The 17212-nt window shown below is 46.0% G+C and overlaps 1 protein-coding gene and 1 long non-coding RNA gene across 7 annotated transcripts; one reads left to right on the top strand and one right to left on the bottom strand.

Annotated features, from left to right (window-relative positions):
• Positions 1–1282: 1282 nt before the first annotated feature.
• LOC309802585 lies at positions 1283–12298 on the bottom strand. 3 transcript variants are annotated; one of them, XR_014293836.1, is made up of 3 exons: positions 11900–12298; positions 8513–8698; positions 1283–5187 (listed from the first exon to the last, which is right to left on the bottom strand). It is a non-coding gene; the product is annotated as an uncharacterized lncRNA (long non-coding RNA). The 3 variants fall into 3 exon arrangements; XR_014293837.1 differs by lacking the exon at positions 1283–5187 and adding an exon at positions 6299–7853; XR_014293838.1 differs by lacking the exon at positions 1283–5187 and having other exon boundaries at positions 11873–12298.
• A 107-nt stretch (positions 12299–12405) lies between these two features.
• On the top strand, positions 12406–17182 carry RPP38 (ribonuclease P/MRP subunit p38). Of its 4 annotated transcripts, none has more exons than XM_082618258.1 (4): positions 12406–12652; positions 14049–14092; positions 14867–14999; positions 16238–17182. In XM_082618258.1, the coding sequence occupies exon 4, from the start codon at positions 16248–16250 to the stop codon at positions 17094–17096; it is 849 nt and encodes a 282-aa protein (XP_082474384.1). In that variant the 5' UTR covers positions 12406–12652; positions 14049–14092; positions 14867–14999; positions 16238–16247; the 3' UTR covers positions 17097–17182. The 4 variants fall into 4 exon arrangements, with proteins under 4 accessions (XP_082474384.1, XP_082474382.1, XP_082474385.1 ...); XM_082618259.1 differs by lacking the exon at positions 12406–12652 and adding an exon at positions 12677–12861; XM_082618256.1 differs by lacking the exon at positions 14867–14999.
• Positions 17183–17212: the final 30 nt, after the last annotated feature.

Here is a 17212-nt window from a genome sequence, read left to right as displayed (position 1 = left end):
TTTAAAGGATCACTCCTGTTGCTATGACTACAAAGAACAAGGTTGGAAGCAAGATTCTTACTGTAATAATCCAGGGGAGAACGTGTGGGGGTCTCCAACTCAGGTCGTAGCAGCAGAGGTAGTGAGAAGTAGTTCAGATTCTGGATGTATTTTGAAGGTAGAGTCACCAGGAGTCCCTGAGAGATTCTACGTGTGATGTGAGAAAGAGAGGCGTCAGGATAACTCCAAGATGCTTGCCCTGAGTAACTGGAAGGACCATAGGTGGAGTAGGCTTGGTGGGGTGGCAAAGCTCAGAAGTGGAGTTTTGGACATGCTGCGTCTGAGATATCAGACATCCAAGTGGAGACGCTGAATACGCAGGTAGATATTCAAGCCTCGACTGGGCTGGGTATATAAATCTGGGACTCATGGTCATAGAGATGGTGTTTAGAACCTGGAGACAGGATGGCCCTAGAAACGAAATGTGTACAAAGGAGAAAAGGAGAGAGAACTGAGGAGTGAGCCATGGGAAATCCCAACACCAAATTTTGGGGAGAAGAGAGAGGAGCAAAGGCGGCAAAGAAGTGACCACTCGGGTAAGAGAAAAACCCGGAGAACGCGGGGTTGAGAAAGCTTAAGGAGTGAGAAAGTGTGGCAGGTTAGATGAGGACTGAGAATCAACAATGGGATTTAGGTCATTGTCAAGGTCACTGATGACCTAAAGGGGCGTTTTCATGCAGTCATCGGGGGAGGGGGGCAAGCCTGACTAGAGTGGGCTTAGGAGCAAACACGAGGGGCAACATAGAATAGTTAGAATCGTTTTTTGGGCTCCGCATTTGTTTATCCCTCCACCTACATCACACTGTCTTTTTTTGGGGGGGGGTGCGTTGTGTCTTTGTTTCTGCCACACGGGCTTTCTCGAGCTGTGGCAAGCGGGGCTACTCTTCGTTGCGGTGCACGGGCTTCTCATTGTGGTGGCTTCTCTTGTTGCGGAGCACGGACTCTAGGCGCGCGGGCTCAGTAGTTGTGGTGCATGTGGGATCTTCCCAGACCACGGACCGAACCTGTGTCCCCTAAATTGGCAGGCGGATTCCTTTTTTTTTTTTTTAACATCTTTATTGGAGTATAATTGCTTTACAATGGTGTGTTAGTTTCTGCTGTATAACAAGGTGAATCAGCCATATGCATACACATATCCCCATATCTCCTCCCTCTTGCATCTCCCTCCCACCCTCCTTATCCCACCCCTCTAGGTGGACACAAAGCACCAAGCTGATCTCCCTGTGCTAGGTGGCTGCTTCCCACTAGCTATCTGTTTTACATTTGGTAGTGTATATATGTCCATGCCACTCTCTCACTTCGTCCCAGCTTACTCTTCTCCTCCCCGTGTCCTCAAGTTCATTCTCTACGTCTGCATCTTTATTCCTGTCCTGCCCCTAGGTTCTTCAGAACCTTTTTTTTTTAAGATTCCATATATATGTGTTAGCATACAGTATTTGTTTTTCTTTTTTTGACTTACCTCACTCTGTAAGACAGACTCTAGGTCCATCCACCTCACTACAAATAACTCAATTTCGTTCCATTTTATGGCTGAGTAATATTCAATTGTATATATGTGCCACATCTTCTTTATCCATTCATCTGTCGATGGACACTTAGGTTGCTTCCATGTCCTGGCTATTGTAAATAGAGCTGCAATGAACACTGTGGTACATGACTCTTTTTGAATTATGGTTTGCTCAGGGTATATGCCCAGTAGTGGGATTGCTGTGTCATATGGTAGTTCTATTTTTAGTTTTTTTGAGGAACCTCCATACTGTTCTCCATAGTGGCTGTATCACTTTACATTCCCACCAACAGTGCAAGAGAGTTCCCTTTTATTCACACCCTCTCCAGCATTTATTCTTTGTAGATTTTTTGATGACAGCCATTCTGATCGGTGTGAGGTGATACCTCATTGTAGTTCTGATTTGCATTTCTCTAATGATTAATGCTGTTGAGCATTCTTTCATGTGTTTGTTGGCAATTTATGTATCTTCTTTGGAGAAATGTCTATTTAGGTCTTCTGCCCATTTTTGGATTGGGTTGTTTGTTTTTCTGATATTGAGCTGCATGAGCTGCTTGTATGTTTTAGAGATTAATCCTTTGTCAGTTGCTTCATTTGCAAATATTTTCTCCCATTCTGAGGGTTGCCTTTTCGTCCTGTTTATGGTTTCCTTTGCTGTGCAAAAGCTTTTGAGTTTCATTAGGTCCCATTTTTTTATTTTTGTTTTTATTTCCATTTCTCTAGGAGGTGGGTCAAAAAGGATCTTGCTGTGATTTTGTCATAGAGTGTTCTGGCAGGTGGATTCTTAACCACTGTGCCACCAGGGAAGCCCCCATCACACTGTCTTAATCATTAAAGCCTCTCAATTTTGTTCTTCTTCAGAAAGGATTGTCTTTGGCACTTTGCTCTTCTATAGAAATTTTAACATCCATGAGTTAAGTTCCATAGAAGAAAGTTCCTGAATTTTTCATGGCATTGCACTGAAACTCTAGCACATAAAACAAGTTGGCAAAGCATGCTCCCATTTCTGTATTCTGGAATTAATCACGTAGAATGGAAAAACTTACAAAGGAGAGGTCACCGAGCAGTCAGTGACATTTGAGCTGAATTTTTTCTTGCTGTCTCCCTCATTTCCAATCCCTGGGGTAAAAGCCCACTTTCGAAACACAAGGAAACTTGGCCACTTATCCCATGGCTTCTCCACCCTGCAGCCAGAGTTAGTGTCCTGTCATCCAGAGGGCATCCTGCACCCCTGCTGCCTGCATGTTTCAGGGACCTCCCAGCTCTCTTATGATAAACCCCAAACTCTTTTTGCCATACAGGTGGCTCTAATGCTTGTCAGGCCCTCGGTAAAGCTCACCTATGAGATTTTCCTGGGAAGAACCCCTTCAGGGCTCTGAGACGGTTCCAAACTGCCATGTCGCCACACTGGCTTCCGTCACCCACAAGCACGGGAGAAGAGCAGGGGCAAAGGACGGGCAGCAGAGGGAGGCGGCCCCGACACAAACAGGGCTCCTGGAGGCTCGTGTCTCCCTGGAGGCGCCCGGCCAGCTTCTGAAGGTGAAGCTGCAGTGAGTTTTGGAGGGAGTGCTTTCCAAGCCCGCAGAGGTGTGGCTGTCCACTAAAATGGGACTCCGCTGAGCGACGGCCATGACGGTTGGACCCCTGAGCAAGGTCCTCTCGGCCAGGCTGCCCGGCATCCAGAGCAGCGCAGGTTTCCTGTTCAGCCCTCACTGGCCGCTCTTTCCTTGCAGCACCTGGTCCATCTTCTGCACCTCCTCACTGGGCTCCACGATGCTCATGATCTTCAAGGGTAGTGAGCGCGGCCTGGCCTCCCCACGTGTTTTCTTTTTCCCTGCCTCTGCTCTCGCTCCACGAGGTGTGAGTGTCTGCCATCGGCCTCTGCTTCAGGTTCCTTCTGACAAACCTGAAACACGCTGTTTCAGGATGAACTTGAACTTGAACCTTGTGAAGAGGCCCCCTGCTGGTCCTTCGGAGGAAAGGCTGGGGTGGCTTATCCTTCGGAGGTTGCCCAGTGGATAGAGTTTCCTTCGGACACAGACTGGGGCAAACTGGTTCTTTCTGTGGCTCTGCCACTACTTCTGATGTGTGGGTGGAAGAAGTGGCCAAAGGGACACACTTGGGAGTCTGTGTTGGGCTGGGGACACATCCCAGCTTCCCTCTGTGGGGCACAGCCCTGAGGCCTCAGTGAGCTGCACCACTTGGATCCCCATGCAGGTGTGGCTTTGTCAGGGAGACTGGGGTGTGGAGGGGTGCGGAGGCCGTGGAGCCCTTGACCTTGGCACAGTTAGGCCATGTTTGCCTTTCTGCATGGAGGCCTCGCCAAGGCCGGCCCACTCCCAAAGCAGGGAGTTCCTGCATTGATTTGTGCTGGTGGAGCGGACGCCGTTCCTGAAGGTGAGGTGCTCTCTTCCCCTCCTTGGCTTTGCTGCTGCCCTGACACCTGGTCCTCCTCAGGTGGCTTGTGTTCTGTGCTGCTCCTCTGAGTATTCTTAGGATGGGAGTTAGTGGCGGGGGCAGCAAGTTAGCTGACACCCCACTGCTGTGTGTTGGCAGAAACTTCACGCAGGTCCTTGGTGTGCTGCTGTTGGTTAGATCCACTGGAGCCTGGGGTTTCAGGGCAGTGACGTGGCCCTCTTGCTCAGCTCTCTTGTGCCTCAGAAGCAAACACATGGCCATCACTTGGTTGTGCTTCTGGCCATCAGTGAGCCTTGGATCTCTTCCATGTTGTCACACATGGACACCATCAACTCAGTTGGCCAGGGTTCCTGGTAGTCAGAGAGTGGCTCCACAGAAGGCTTTAGTTCATCTTCATGACCTGTATTCATCCATGGATCTTTCTGGATGGGCTCTAAAGTGCCTTTCTTGCTGGAATTGAGAATGAGGAATTTCTTGAGCAGTTCTTCACATCTCCTGGACATGTGAAAGGGCATATGGTATATACCACTGACTACCCTCTCCTGCTGCTCCTTGAAGGCAGGGGTGCATCAAAAGGTGGGGGTATGCTGACCAGTATATATAGAATGGCCCTCAGACTCCACACATCTACTGTGGGCCCATCTTATTTGGACCTGAAAGTGTTCCAGGGTGGCCTCAAGGGGGACTGCCAACGAACGTATCCAGCTTGTTGCCAAAGGTGACTTCGTTGCTGAAGCCAGCCTCCAAACTTGATTTTCATATCAGCATCCAAAAGCAGGTGTTCTGCCTTTAACTCTATGAATAACGCACTTCTGGTGACAGTACCCCACTGATGGAATCTGCCAGGACCTCTTTTTCTTGTGGACTTCCATGAACCACTAGGTACTCAAACACGTCTCTCCCACTGGGTACCTCCTGACAAGGCAGAGTGGATCGCTACAAATAATTGTTTCGGGATGGCTCAAGTCCTTCATGATTCTTATCTCAAGGGACGGTCTCTGGAGTTTGGAGGAGTTTGGCTAAGCCTTGTCAATGATCTTCATGACTACCTCTGTCCCAAGTCAGGATGTACTGGGCCAACTTCGCTTGGTCAAGTTGCCCTTGGCGATGGTCTTGACTGCCAGTGGTTGTCAATATGGTGTCCTCCTCAGCAGAGATGGCTGAGATGACTGCAGCATGTTGGACTTACTGCTGACGTGGGAGTCAAGGTGTCCCAAGGTCAACTTAAAATTGGGGGAAGCTGGTCAGAAACTTGACCCAAATCACCTCAAAAGAAAATCACTTCCAGACTCCCCCTGATGAACTGATCTTTATAATGGAATCAAAACATAATGCCAGATGTCAAATAAATAAAACCAAATACTGACAAACCTAAGTAAAAGGAAAGAGAAAAAACATAATTTTAAAAAGAAAAAAGTGAAAAAAGAAAAAAAAAGATGAAAATGTGAAAAAAACGTTTAAAAAAAAAAGAAGGAACAAAGAAAAAAATGGGGGGAAAAAAAGTAAAAATTTGTAACAGACAAAAACCCCACCATAGCAATGAGAAAAGTTGGTCAGAGTTCTTCCAGTCACTGAAAACCAGCATCTTGAGCTAGAAGAACTGAAATGTAGCCCAGCCAGGGAGCTAAATAAAGGTTCAAAATTTCATAACAATGGCTTCTTGTGAGGCCATACCAAGAAATGGGCCTATCCAAGCTGGGGATCATCACAGTGGTTTTCTCACTTTGTGGACTCTAAAACACTTTATTCTTTTAAATAAATTATTAACACCCCCCAAGAGCTTTTTGATTAATGGGTTATAGCTATAAACATTTATCTTATTAGAAATTAAAACCTGGGGACTTCCCTGGTGGCACAGTGGTTAAGACTCCGTGCTCCCAATGCAGGGGCCCTGGATTCAACCTCTGGTCAGGGAACTAGGTCCCACATGCATGCCGCAACTAAGAGTTTGCATGCCACAACTAAGGAGCCAGCGAGCTGCAACTAAGGAGCCTGCCTGCCACAACTAAGACCCAGCACAACCAAATAAATAAATTAATTTTAAAAAAAGGAAATTAAAACCTGTAGGATGCTTCAGCAGCTTTTTCATTTCTAGTTTAAAAAGCTATAATAATGTTTGGCTTTGAAGAGCTCATACTAGCTACACTAAAATAAAAGTTATATATGAAGCAAACTTCATTTTTCAAAGATTTTCTTTTGAACATAGGTTAAAATTTTCTACTGATTTTATTTTTTTTCCTGCTTTGTTACATTTTCTATGATGAGTTTAACCTTATTATTTTACTAGTCACTAATCAGAAATATCAGCTTTTTCCATAAATATAAGTGGTTTTAAATGATACATTAACTACTATGATATGGTTCTCCATTTGTGCTATGTGGTTTTGTGTAATTGGCTGAATTTGTTCATGGTCTGATTGGCCTAAACACCTGTCAATGATGAATATTCACAAGTAAGGAAGTGAAAAGACTCACACTAGTGTTGTATATTTGAAATGAGTCTATTAGTGCTACCAAATCCATTACGAACTGGTCCATGGGGAGAAAATCAAAACAGGATTCTTAGTACCTTCTGAGTAAAAGATGAGGTCAAGTCACTTCTAAGCTAGTAAAGTTAGAAAGTCAGTGATGTCCTAACACTGAATTAGTGATTACGGTACAAGTGATTATGTCACAACTTTATATGAATAAATAATTTTATACAAAAACATTTTAATAAATATAATTTCCTGAAACAACAAACAACCAGTACAACTTCCCCAAACAAACAACTAAGTAGGCATAGCCTAGACATGGAAGGTTACATTACATATCATTTTAAAGTTAGGATTTTTGAAGAGAACTCCTTGCAAAAAACTAACCAGGGACCTCCCTCATGGCACTGGGGTTGAGAATCCGCCTGCCAATGCAGGGGACATGGGTTTGAGCCCTGGTCCGGGAAGATCCCACATGCCACGGAGCAACTAAGCCTGTGCACCACAACTACTGAGCCTGTGCTCTAGAGCCCGTGAGCCACAACTACTGAGCCTGCATGCTGCAACTACTGAAGCCCGCATGCCTACAGCCCATGCTCCGCAACAAGAGAAGCCACTGCAATGAGAAGCCTGTGCACTGCAACAAAGAGTAGCCCCCGCTCGCCACAACTAGAGAAAGCCCGCGTTCAGCAATGAAGACCTAACTCAGCCAAAAATAAATAAATAAAATGAATAAATTTATTAAAAAAAAAACTGACCAGGATGATTTCACTGTAACAAGTTTCAGAAAAAGACAATATCTGACAGGAGGCACTTTTACTTTCATTTGGTTTAATATTTATATTTTTAGAGTTTTCAAAGTAAAGGTTCATAAATATCTTCCAGCTTTTACCCAGCCTAACAAGATATAATGGCTAGCTCAGAGCTTTGTCTTCTCAAGGTACCACTACCAACAACCTTCTATTTGTTTAATGTTCCTCGTTAAACTTGTGTCATATCTAGCCTTGGTTTCAATGATAATATATAGACAGGGCTGAATTAAAGTACACATGGCTCATAATTTTGTTTCCACCCTGCTCGTTTGGTTATCATATTGCATGTGACTTACATATGCATGTCCAATTAATATATTCTGAACTTCATTAAACAAAATGTCTCCCTACTGGGGATATCATTGGTTCCCCACCTAGCAGCCTTCCCCCTTCGTTTTTGTCAACAATCCTACTTCTGTTTAGTTATGGAGCCATGATATGCTCAGGGTCCATCTCCAGGAGAAGGCTCATAATTGGTCTCAGCCAGTCTTTTTTGACTCATTCACCTCTGCCAGTGACTGGTGTAGGTGTGAGCCTGTGACCAATGCTGTCCAATGAGCCACAGAGGAAGTCTGTCTGGGCTTCTTAGGAAGATTTTTCTTTCTGATAAAAAGAAAGAAATGCATGAGGGAAAACTTACGGCCACCCACCACATGGTTGTGTAGGATGTGACGACTGGAGCTGTTACCACTAAACCATGAGCTTGAGAGGACAAGCTTGAGGGCCAGTGCCAAAATTCAGAGGACGGCAAAGGGCAAGTACAGAAAGCCCTTGGGATTTTGCTGAGATGTATAGTCAAATGAGCCAATCGTGGAAAAGATCCAGACTTTAACGACAGATGGTAACTACTGAATAACAGCTTGCAGTAGGATGCTTTGTTACCTGCAGACTGAAAAGGTCATTGATTTTGCAGCTCATCACTAAAGTTCTTCTAGTCACTGATTTTAAAATAACTGATTACTGTTTGTATAACAATTGTTATGTATGATACAGTAACAATCACACTGTGATGGTTAATTTTATGTGTCAACTTGACTGGCCCGATTAAACATTATTTCATTATTTCTTTGTGTGTCTCTGGGGGTGTTTCTGGATGAGACTAGCAGTTGAATCAATGGACTCAGTAAAGTAGATCCCCCTCCCCAATGCAGGTGAGCATCATCCAATCCACTGAGGTCCTGAACAGAACAAAAGTCAGAGGAAGGAGGAATTTCCCCCCTTGTTTCTTGCTTCCCTGATTGAGCTGGGACATCCCATCTCACCTTCTCCTGCCCTTGGACTGGGATTCACACCATCGGCTCCCCTGATTGTCAGGCCATTGGGTTTAAACTGGAACAACATCACCAGCTTTCCTGGGTTCCCAGCTGGCAGACAGCAGATTGTGGCGCATCTCAGGCTCCATAATTCACATCTGTTATCTCCTACTGGTTCTACTTCTCTGGAGAACTCTAACACACACATACAGAGCAAAGATTAGGATGACACAGAGGGAAAGAAGAATCTGGTGCTCAATTCTCTTATATTCCTCTATTGACAAACTTTCTTGTTGGTAACTTTCTTTCATCAAAAAATTGTGGCTAATGACATAACTTATCACCAAGTCTCTTAAATCATTCTTACATCATGGCAAGCATATAAATCTAACCACAGTCCAATTCTAGAATGAATATAAAAGTAACGTTTTATATTCAAAGACCAAGTTGAGGTTCTACATGGTAAAATAACGGTAACAGCTATTATTAAAAAGTAAACTGATTAGAACAGGATACCAAATATATGAGTTAAAGTGATAACTTCAAGACTATGTTTGGGAAATATGGGGAAAAATGTTATATGGAAAGAAAATGAGAACACAAAATTTAATCTATATTATTTAACAATGTAAGTGCACACTTAAATGTGAAACAAATAAGGGAACACTGAAAGGAAATGTGTTTTGAAGTAATTGGGTCGTGGGACAATTATTTTACTTTTTTGTTGTAATGTTTGTGTGATACAAATGGGAGAGAAATTACCTTTGAAATGTAGTCATTCATTTTAGCAAAATTTTTGTGGAAATTATATTGATTAGTCTTAAAATAGAACAGAAGCACTAAAATCATAGAGGCTTAATTTTTATTAACCTAATTCTTAATTCAGGTTGTCACTAGATTCATCAATTCCATTTACTAAGCAGTTTGTATGTGCCAGGCACTGTACTAAGCATTTTGAGTAGATTATTTCTTCTAATCCTCACAACAGGTACTATTTTTATCACTTCATAGACAGGGTTAATTAGTTTGCTTTAGGGTCATGTGACTAGTTAGTGATGAACTTAAGATCTCGACCTTAGCTGGTCTTGCTCCAGAGCCATGGATGTAGTGGCTGTGAATTTTCATAGAGCAAATATAAGCAGAGAAGATGCTCAGGCTACAAATCTGAAACCTTAGGGGTACAAAAACTTAGAAATAACTGTCAGAAAGTTAGAAAGTCAGTTTTTTTTCCCATTTTTCCCATTACTCTAGCATTTCAATCAGACACGTGTTTCTATTTGTCTTACAGCTTAAAAGCTAGATCTGAGAAGACTTTATTTTTATTTTATTTTTTTAGATTTTAAAATATTTATCAGATTACTTTTAAAACATAAGATTCACAAATATTTCATTCTTTTAAAATTATAATTACCTTCCACTTTGATTGAATAATTTCTCATCTTTTTATCCAAAAATTTCTACTGAGAGCTTTAAAACCTTATAATTGGTGGCATTACTTAAAATGTGATTTACATTCATTATTTATCTTTGAAATGATACTTTATCATTTCTTAAATCAGCGTGGGTTCATTGACTGTTTGAGAGCCACTCTGTAGGTCTAAGCATTAGCCTATAATTTTACAGTAGATGAAGTACTATGTTTTCATTACTTTGAAAAAAAAATAATGACTTTGCAGTTGACTCTTACATTTAACTTTTGTGTGTGTGTGTGTGTGTGTGTGTGTGTGTGCGGTATGCGGGCCTCTCACTGCTGTGGCCTCTCCCGTTGCGGAGCACAGGCTCCGGACGCGCAGGCCCAGCGGCCATGGCTCACGGGCCCAGCCGCTCCGCTGCATGCGGGATCCTCCCAGACCGGGGCACTAACCCGTGTCCCCTGCATCGGCAGGCGGACTCTCAATCACTGCGCCACCAGGGAAGCCCACATTTAACATTTTAATCTCAGCTTTGCCACCATTAAGTATAACTGTTTGCACAAAAAATTACTGGGTCCAAGGTTAATCTAATTCAATTTAAATCTAACAAAGATAACCATAATTAGCAATTTACCACAACAAAAGCCAGAGTTATTACTTTCAAAACTGTATCGATTTGGGAGTAATTAGCCTTAAAATTTAAAACATTATTCTGGGGGTGCTGAAGCTCTTTCAAGAGTTTAATAGTTTCAAGGGTTGAGTGATTTATGAAGTCTAAGCTATTACCTAACACAGGTAACACTGTGGTTGGACCTACTGTCTGAATCTTTATAAATAGATCTTTTTTTCACTTGATCTGCTTTAGGGTCTAGGGTCACAGCCTTTATCAGTGGTAGTATAAAGTCTAGTCCCCACCAAAAATTTTAAGTATTTTTAAAAATAAATTTATTTTATTTATTTTTATTTTTTGGCTGTGTTGGGTCTTCGTTGCTGCACATGGGCTTTCTCTAATTGCGGTGAGTGGGGACTACTCTTCATTGCGGTGCACAGGCTTCTCATCGCGGTAGCTTCTCTTGTTGCAGAGTACGGGCCCTAGGCATGCGGGCTTCAGTAGTTGCAGCATGCGGGCTCAGTAGTTGTGGCTTGCGGGCTCGAGAGTGCAGGCTCAGTAGTTGTGGCACACGGGCTTAGTTGCTCCGTGGCACGTGGGATATTCCCAGACCAGGGCTTGAACCCATGTCCCCTGCATTGGCAGGCGGATTCTTAACCACTGTGCCACAAAGGAAGCCCCAAAATTTTAAGTATTATATTAAAAAATCACAAGACGCGAGTTTCTTGCCTTCCAATGCCCAAAACGCCCATCTTGTTTCTAATGAATAAGGTGACAGACATGATAGAAACAGGGCAGAGATGAATCAGGACAGTCAGTGACATTTCAAGAACAGAGGAATTCTGTTGGGCCATGAGGTCAGGCTGCCCAAAACTGTTTGTGATCTGAGACTAGTTTAGAACTGCATGTTTGCAGCTCATCATGACGATTTCTTACTACTCATTTTATGAAACAAAAGCCTGTTGTTACACTCAAACTCGTAAATTCGTTCTTTTTAATTTTTCTAATGGTGATTTAAAAAAAAAAATTGCACTTTACCCCGTCTAACCTGTAATACTCTGACCACATGCATAGCTTTCCGTTTTGTTTACGGCTAGTCGGGTACTATGTAGGTGATGAAAACTGAAAACACAGAAACTAGACCAAAGAATGGGAAACAAAACGAGCGGTGAAGAAGAGATTGAGAAAAGGAGGAAGATATTTAGAAGAGGAATAAAAGTGCTAAGTTAGACTGGAAAGGGAAAAGAAAGGGGTTAGGGAGGGAGGAAAGTCACTGGGTCAGAAGCAACCTAAGCTTTCGGGTCTTGGTTCTCGACAAGGGTAAATCAACAGATTCAGAACCCTGACCTTGAAAGTGTTCTTCAGCTGACTTACAATTGCCCATGACTTCCCAGCGACTCCATTCGTAACCATTAAAGTCTCCATTGGCTGGAGTAGCCACAGCAGACATCTGGTGGAGTTTTCTGAACCGCTGCCGCAGAACTCAAGATAGCCTTTATTCTCCTCTTTCCGGGGCTCAAGATCTCCTCCACTGGTGCCTGTAAACACGTGGTTTCCTCAATCCACCTCCCCATCCCCCATTTATCTTGATTTCCACGGTGCCGGGGATTCGACAGAGGCTCGGTGATGGGGGAACTGGGTCAGAATTTTGCGTCCCTTAGGCAAGCCAAAAACAGAAAAGTGAGAGGCTCAGACTGCCAGGCACTGAAAGGTAGAATTGGGTTAGAAGAGAGCGGCGTCAGGCGACACCACCAGGCTCCGGAGTCTAACCGCGGTACACTGCTCCCCAGACAGGGCAACGGGGAGAGCAGGTGGCCGGTTACCAGGCAACCTGAGGTCTCGCGAGACACACAAGGCGCATGCGCACTGCCGCTGGCGGGCCTTATCCAGAGCCTCCGACCCGTTCCTAAACTCAGGGCTTTTAGAGAAACCTTCTGTCGCTCTGTTGCGACGCCCTGGGCCGACTTTCCCGTTTGGAAGTGGCCCGATGCAGAAGAATGAAACGTGTTCTCTGAGCCGTTCTTCCTCCCCTTCCCCCGCCCCACCGCGTCGGAAGGCGGGACCCGGGAAGGCGTGGGCTCTGCGCACGCGCAGCGCGGCCGACGTGGAACCAGCGCAGGGGCGACAGTAAGTGGGGGTCTGCGCTGGGGTCTGAGGTCCGGAGGGGCCGCTGGTGGGGATCGAGCCTGGGACTGGGCCGGGTGCGCGCAAGGTCTCCCAGGCTCCCTGTCCCTGGGGCCGCCCCCGCCCGTACCGGCGTGTTTTCCTGCGTCCCGGCCTTGGCTGACGCTCCGCTCTCTGCCCGGAGTTGAGCGTCTGTCGGGTATGAGAAATAGGTAAAGCCCCACCCTGCCCTTCTGTACTCCGCGGTCTAGAAGTGGAGGCGGACCAGAAAATGACTCTAGTCGCGTGTGTTAAGTAGTGAAGTAGGTAGGCACTGGATAGAGAGGCGGCAGACCATAGGAAGGGAGTAACTCGGGGGTCGGCTACCAGATTCAGAAAAACGGAGTCCTCCGAATCCTTCTTCTGCTTTACCCCGAGTTCATCACTTAGTCGGGCGGATTGCACCTCTTAACTGTTTCAAGTAGCATGCATTTCCATCCGTCCCCTCTGCGGCGACTCTAGCCAAGGCCACCGTCATTTCTTACCAGGACTACTCTGGAGCCTCTTTGCTGCTTCCAGTCGTGGCAAAGAACTCCTCCTGGCCCGAATCCCCAAAGATCTTTCTATGACGCCTTTCCAGCCACGCCACTCCTGCTTTGAACGTTACAGCCGCTTCCCACTGAACGGTTTGCAAGTGTATTCACCATCTGGTCCTTCCTCGCCTTTCCCGCTCTCTCCGCTCTCTCTAGCATCTCTGCCCCGGCGACACTGACATCATTTCCTTTAATGCAGTTCCCTGGGATGCTCTTCCGAATAGGTACTCCCTTTGGTGGGTATTCTTCACGTGTGGGTTAAAAGGTCACTTCCTCCGGGAGGCCCTTCCTGACCCCCTCAACTGAGTCAGGCCTCTGCTCAGGATCCTGTAGGTCCCTGACCTTAATGTGCATCACATCTTGTATTTTACTTGTGGGTAAGTCTCCCACATAGATTCTAAGCCCAGTGAGTTCAGTGGCTGTTTTTGCTTTAATTCATCATCCTTCTGGCTTGGTGCATTGTGGATAACCCACAAATACTTGTTCAAGTAAGAAAGGTGGTGGAAGGGCTGAGGGTGGGAATAGTTCCCCAGGCAGAGGGAATGTGCGTAAAGCCACGGAGGGGAGGGACTGGTGACCTCATTAAACAGTATGTGGTTCCGCGGTGGGGTGTCAGAAGGCAGGCTGATGGTGACATGGGGGCCCTTGGATGTCACTCCAGTGAGTGTGCACTTGATCTCATGGGCAGCAGAGGCCTCCAAAGGCACCTCAGCAAGGCCTTCCCAAGTTTCTTCTCCAAAGCTGTTACTTGTTCCACTTTGGTTTTGGATTATATCCCATGAGACTCTACTTATCTGAACCACTTGGCTCTTGTCTCCCTCACCTAGATTCTGAAGACAGGAGGAGCTAGTGCCCAGAGCAGCACGTAACTGTAAGTACTTACTCCCTGTTTGAATGCTGAGGCACATGAACTGTAGTTTGTGGTCTGGCAGAGCTCCGATAGATCCTCATATTTTCTCCTTGGTCGTTTATTTCCCTTTTCCTGACCGTCTTCAACCTGGTGCCAGCCTCTGCCAGTCACTTCCTTGGATTTGGATGAGCTGCCTCCTGCTTCGCACGGGGATGGGGATGGGGGGGGGGGCTTCACCGGAAGGAAGCAGCTTAGGGGGCAGACGCCGAGTCTCTAGCAGTGAGCAACGCTGACATGAACGAGCTCTGAGCTCACACCCCAGGGAGCTGAGTTTTGGTTTTCCATGAGAAGGTGATGTAGGAGGAACATCTGAGGCCAGTGGAGGTCAGGAGACCCTGTCTCAGGCCTGTCCACTGTGGAAAGGCCCCCTGTCCTACACCAATGGTGCCCAATTCCGGTTCTGTATCACATTAAGCTGGGCAGCCTTTTTTTTTTTTTTTTTTGCGGTACGCGGGCCTCTCACTGCCGTGGCCTCTCCCGTTGCGGAGCACAGGCTCCGGACGCGCAGGCTCAGTGGCCATGGCTCACGGGCCCAGCCGCTCCGCGGCATATGGGATCCTCCCAGACCGGGGCACGAACCCGTATCCCCTGCATCGGCAGGCGGACTCTCAACCACTGCGCCACCAGGGAGGCCCTGGGCAGCCTTTTGACAAGTACAGGTGCCCTGCTGTGTTCCCCAGGATTCCGATTCAGCAGACCTGGGGTACGGACTAACCATCTCTATCTTTTTTAAAGTCACAGATTATTTTTTAGGTGGAGCCAGGATTGAAAGAGCATAAAATTTGGATTTGGGAAACCAGTTGTGACTCTGGTACTTAACCTGAGTCTGTTTCCTCCCACACACACAGGGCCATCATACAGGAATCGGGTGAGAACCAAATAATTCTTGGAGCAAGTGCCTTATGACCCACTCCACGGGACACCTGCTCCTCAGCAGCAGCAGCCGGGCTCTTAGGAGGGTGTTTGATTGGAGGAGATTTCATTTTTCATCCTGCCGGGGGCGCTTGGGGGAGCGGGGAGCAGGTGTGCGTGGGATGAATGACCTGGAATGAGAAAATCTGGTTACCTGAAAACAGGAACAGTTCCAAAACCAGACTTCTCCAGCGCTGGCTTGTTTAACTTCCTTCAATTCTGCAACTTGGGTCCCTGTGGTTCCCGGCTGAGCCCAGGAAGAAAACTGAGGGAAGAAAGGAATATGCAGTTGCCTCTGGGCAGGACAAACAGGACATGCTCCTCTGAACAGTGGTTTATAACATTTCCCCAGCAAGGATCCCTGTTACTATTTTGCCTTAACAGATTAATATCTTTAAATTTCATTACAATATTTCCCTAGATTTCATCACATTGTCAGCCAGAGGAACGGCCAGCTTGGACTTATCAGGGGAAGGGGGAATCTGTGTATCCGTGTTTTAGGAAAGACATACAAGAAACTTAGGGTCCAGGGAGGGAAGGAGACTTACAAAAGGGCACAGAATGAAAGTATCATTTGGATTTTTAGTCATGTGCATACATTATGGTCCCAGTTCTTAAAAAAAAAATGACAGCTGGTTAATTATGAATGGCAGAGGCTTCCAGGTCCCTTAGAGACTGTGTGCTGAGGCAGGTGGACTCGGGGACTCACAGAGGTGGTGGTGGGAACTTGTTCAAGGCTGAAACCCGGTACCCGTGACTCAAGAGCTGGAGGTGCTCAGTGAATATTTGCTGAATGGATGGATGGAAGCCTAAGTAGAGGGCAATACAGAAAATGGTAACAAGTCTATCGGACTAATACCAGAGGTCCTGAAGAGGATAAATAATTATGAACAAGTAGCAACATGGAACATTTTAAATAAAGGAAATAAATAGAATTTCAGTATGATCGCAATAACGCAAAACATTCATAAATTGCATGTATATGAATGAAGACCAAATCACAGGAAAAAATGGGGAAAACTTAAAAGAGAAGTTATGTATGGTCACATATATATATGTACGTGTATATATGTCCTATATAAGTAGGCTTGCTTTAGCCTTTCCAAAATCAGAAAGAGCACAGCCAAGATATCCTTAAGGCGTGCATGTCTAGCTAACACGTGTTTTCCTTTGTCGTTTTGCTCCTCTGTGAAGGGTCTTCAGAATGGCCGCAGCCCCCCAGGCACCAGGGAGGGGCTCTGTGCGGAAGACCAGACCTTTACCTGTGAAGACGTCATTGAACAACCCGTATACCATCCGCTGGAGTGCCCTGGACAGGGAGGATATGCACTTCATACTACAGACCCTGGAGGACAGGATTAAATCTCTCGGGCTTCAGAAGACTGAGGACAGGAAGAGAAAGAAAAAGCAGCCCGCTTTGAAAACACAAAATGGAGACACGTGCAGCATGGATGTGGACACTGGTGAGGGTCTGAAGGAGGAAAAGCCAGAAGGTGAGCCCCAGGCATCAGGGTGGACCCCTGCCGACGTCAGAAAGCAGCTTGCCATTGGCATCAACGAGGTCACCAGAGCCTTGGAGAGGAACGAGCTGCTCTTGGTCTTGGCGTGCAAGTCGGCCAAGCCGGCCATCGTCACCGCGCACCTGGTGCCGCTGAGCGCCAGCAGAGGTGTCCCTGCCTGCCAGGTGCCCCGGCTCAGTGAGAGGCTCGCACCCGCCATGGGCTTGACATGCGTCCTGGCCTTGGGGTTCAAAAGAAACACTGCTGCCTTTGCGGAGGAAGTGAGGGCCATCATCCCCAGAGTCCCCCGTCTGGACGTGCCATGGCTCCAAGACACACTTGAAGACCCCAGGGAGAACCTGGAGATGGAATCTTTGGAAAGCCAAGACAAAGAGATTTTGGACACTTCCTTCGAAGACCTCTCTAAATCCAAGAGAAAGCTCGCTGAGGGTCAGCAGGCTGCAGTGTTACAACCCCTGAAAATAAAGAAACTGATTCCAAACCCCAATAAGATAAGGAAACCACCTAAAAGTAAAAAAACGGCTTCAAAGTAATCTTGTATAAACCTGTCACTTCATACAGTTGTAAAACGACACCTCGTAGAGAAGCCTTGAAATGAATAAAATGACTTTTACATATATTCTTGGGACACTGTTTAGTATCATTCCTT

This window comes from Mesoplodon mirus (assembly GCF_964341445.2).
Source record: "Mesoplodon mirus genome assembly, chromosome: 4".
In the NCBI taxonomy this organism is placed as follows: domain Eukaryota; kingdom Metazoa; phylum Chordata; class Mammalia; order Artiodactyla; family Ziphiidae; genus Mesoplodon; species Mesoplodon mirus.
Note: the sequence above shows the minus strand (reverse complement) of the source record. Positions and strands in the feature narration are given on the sequence as shown.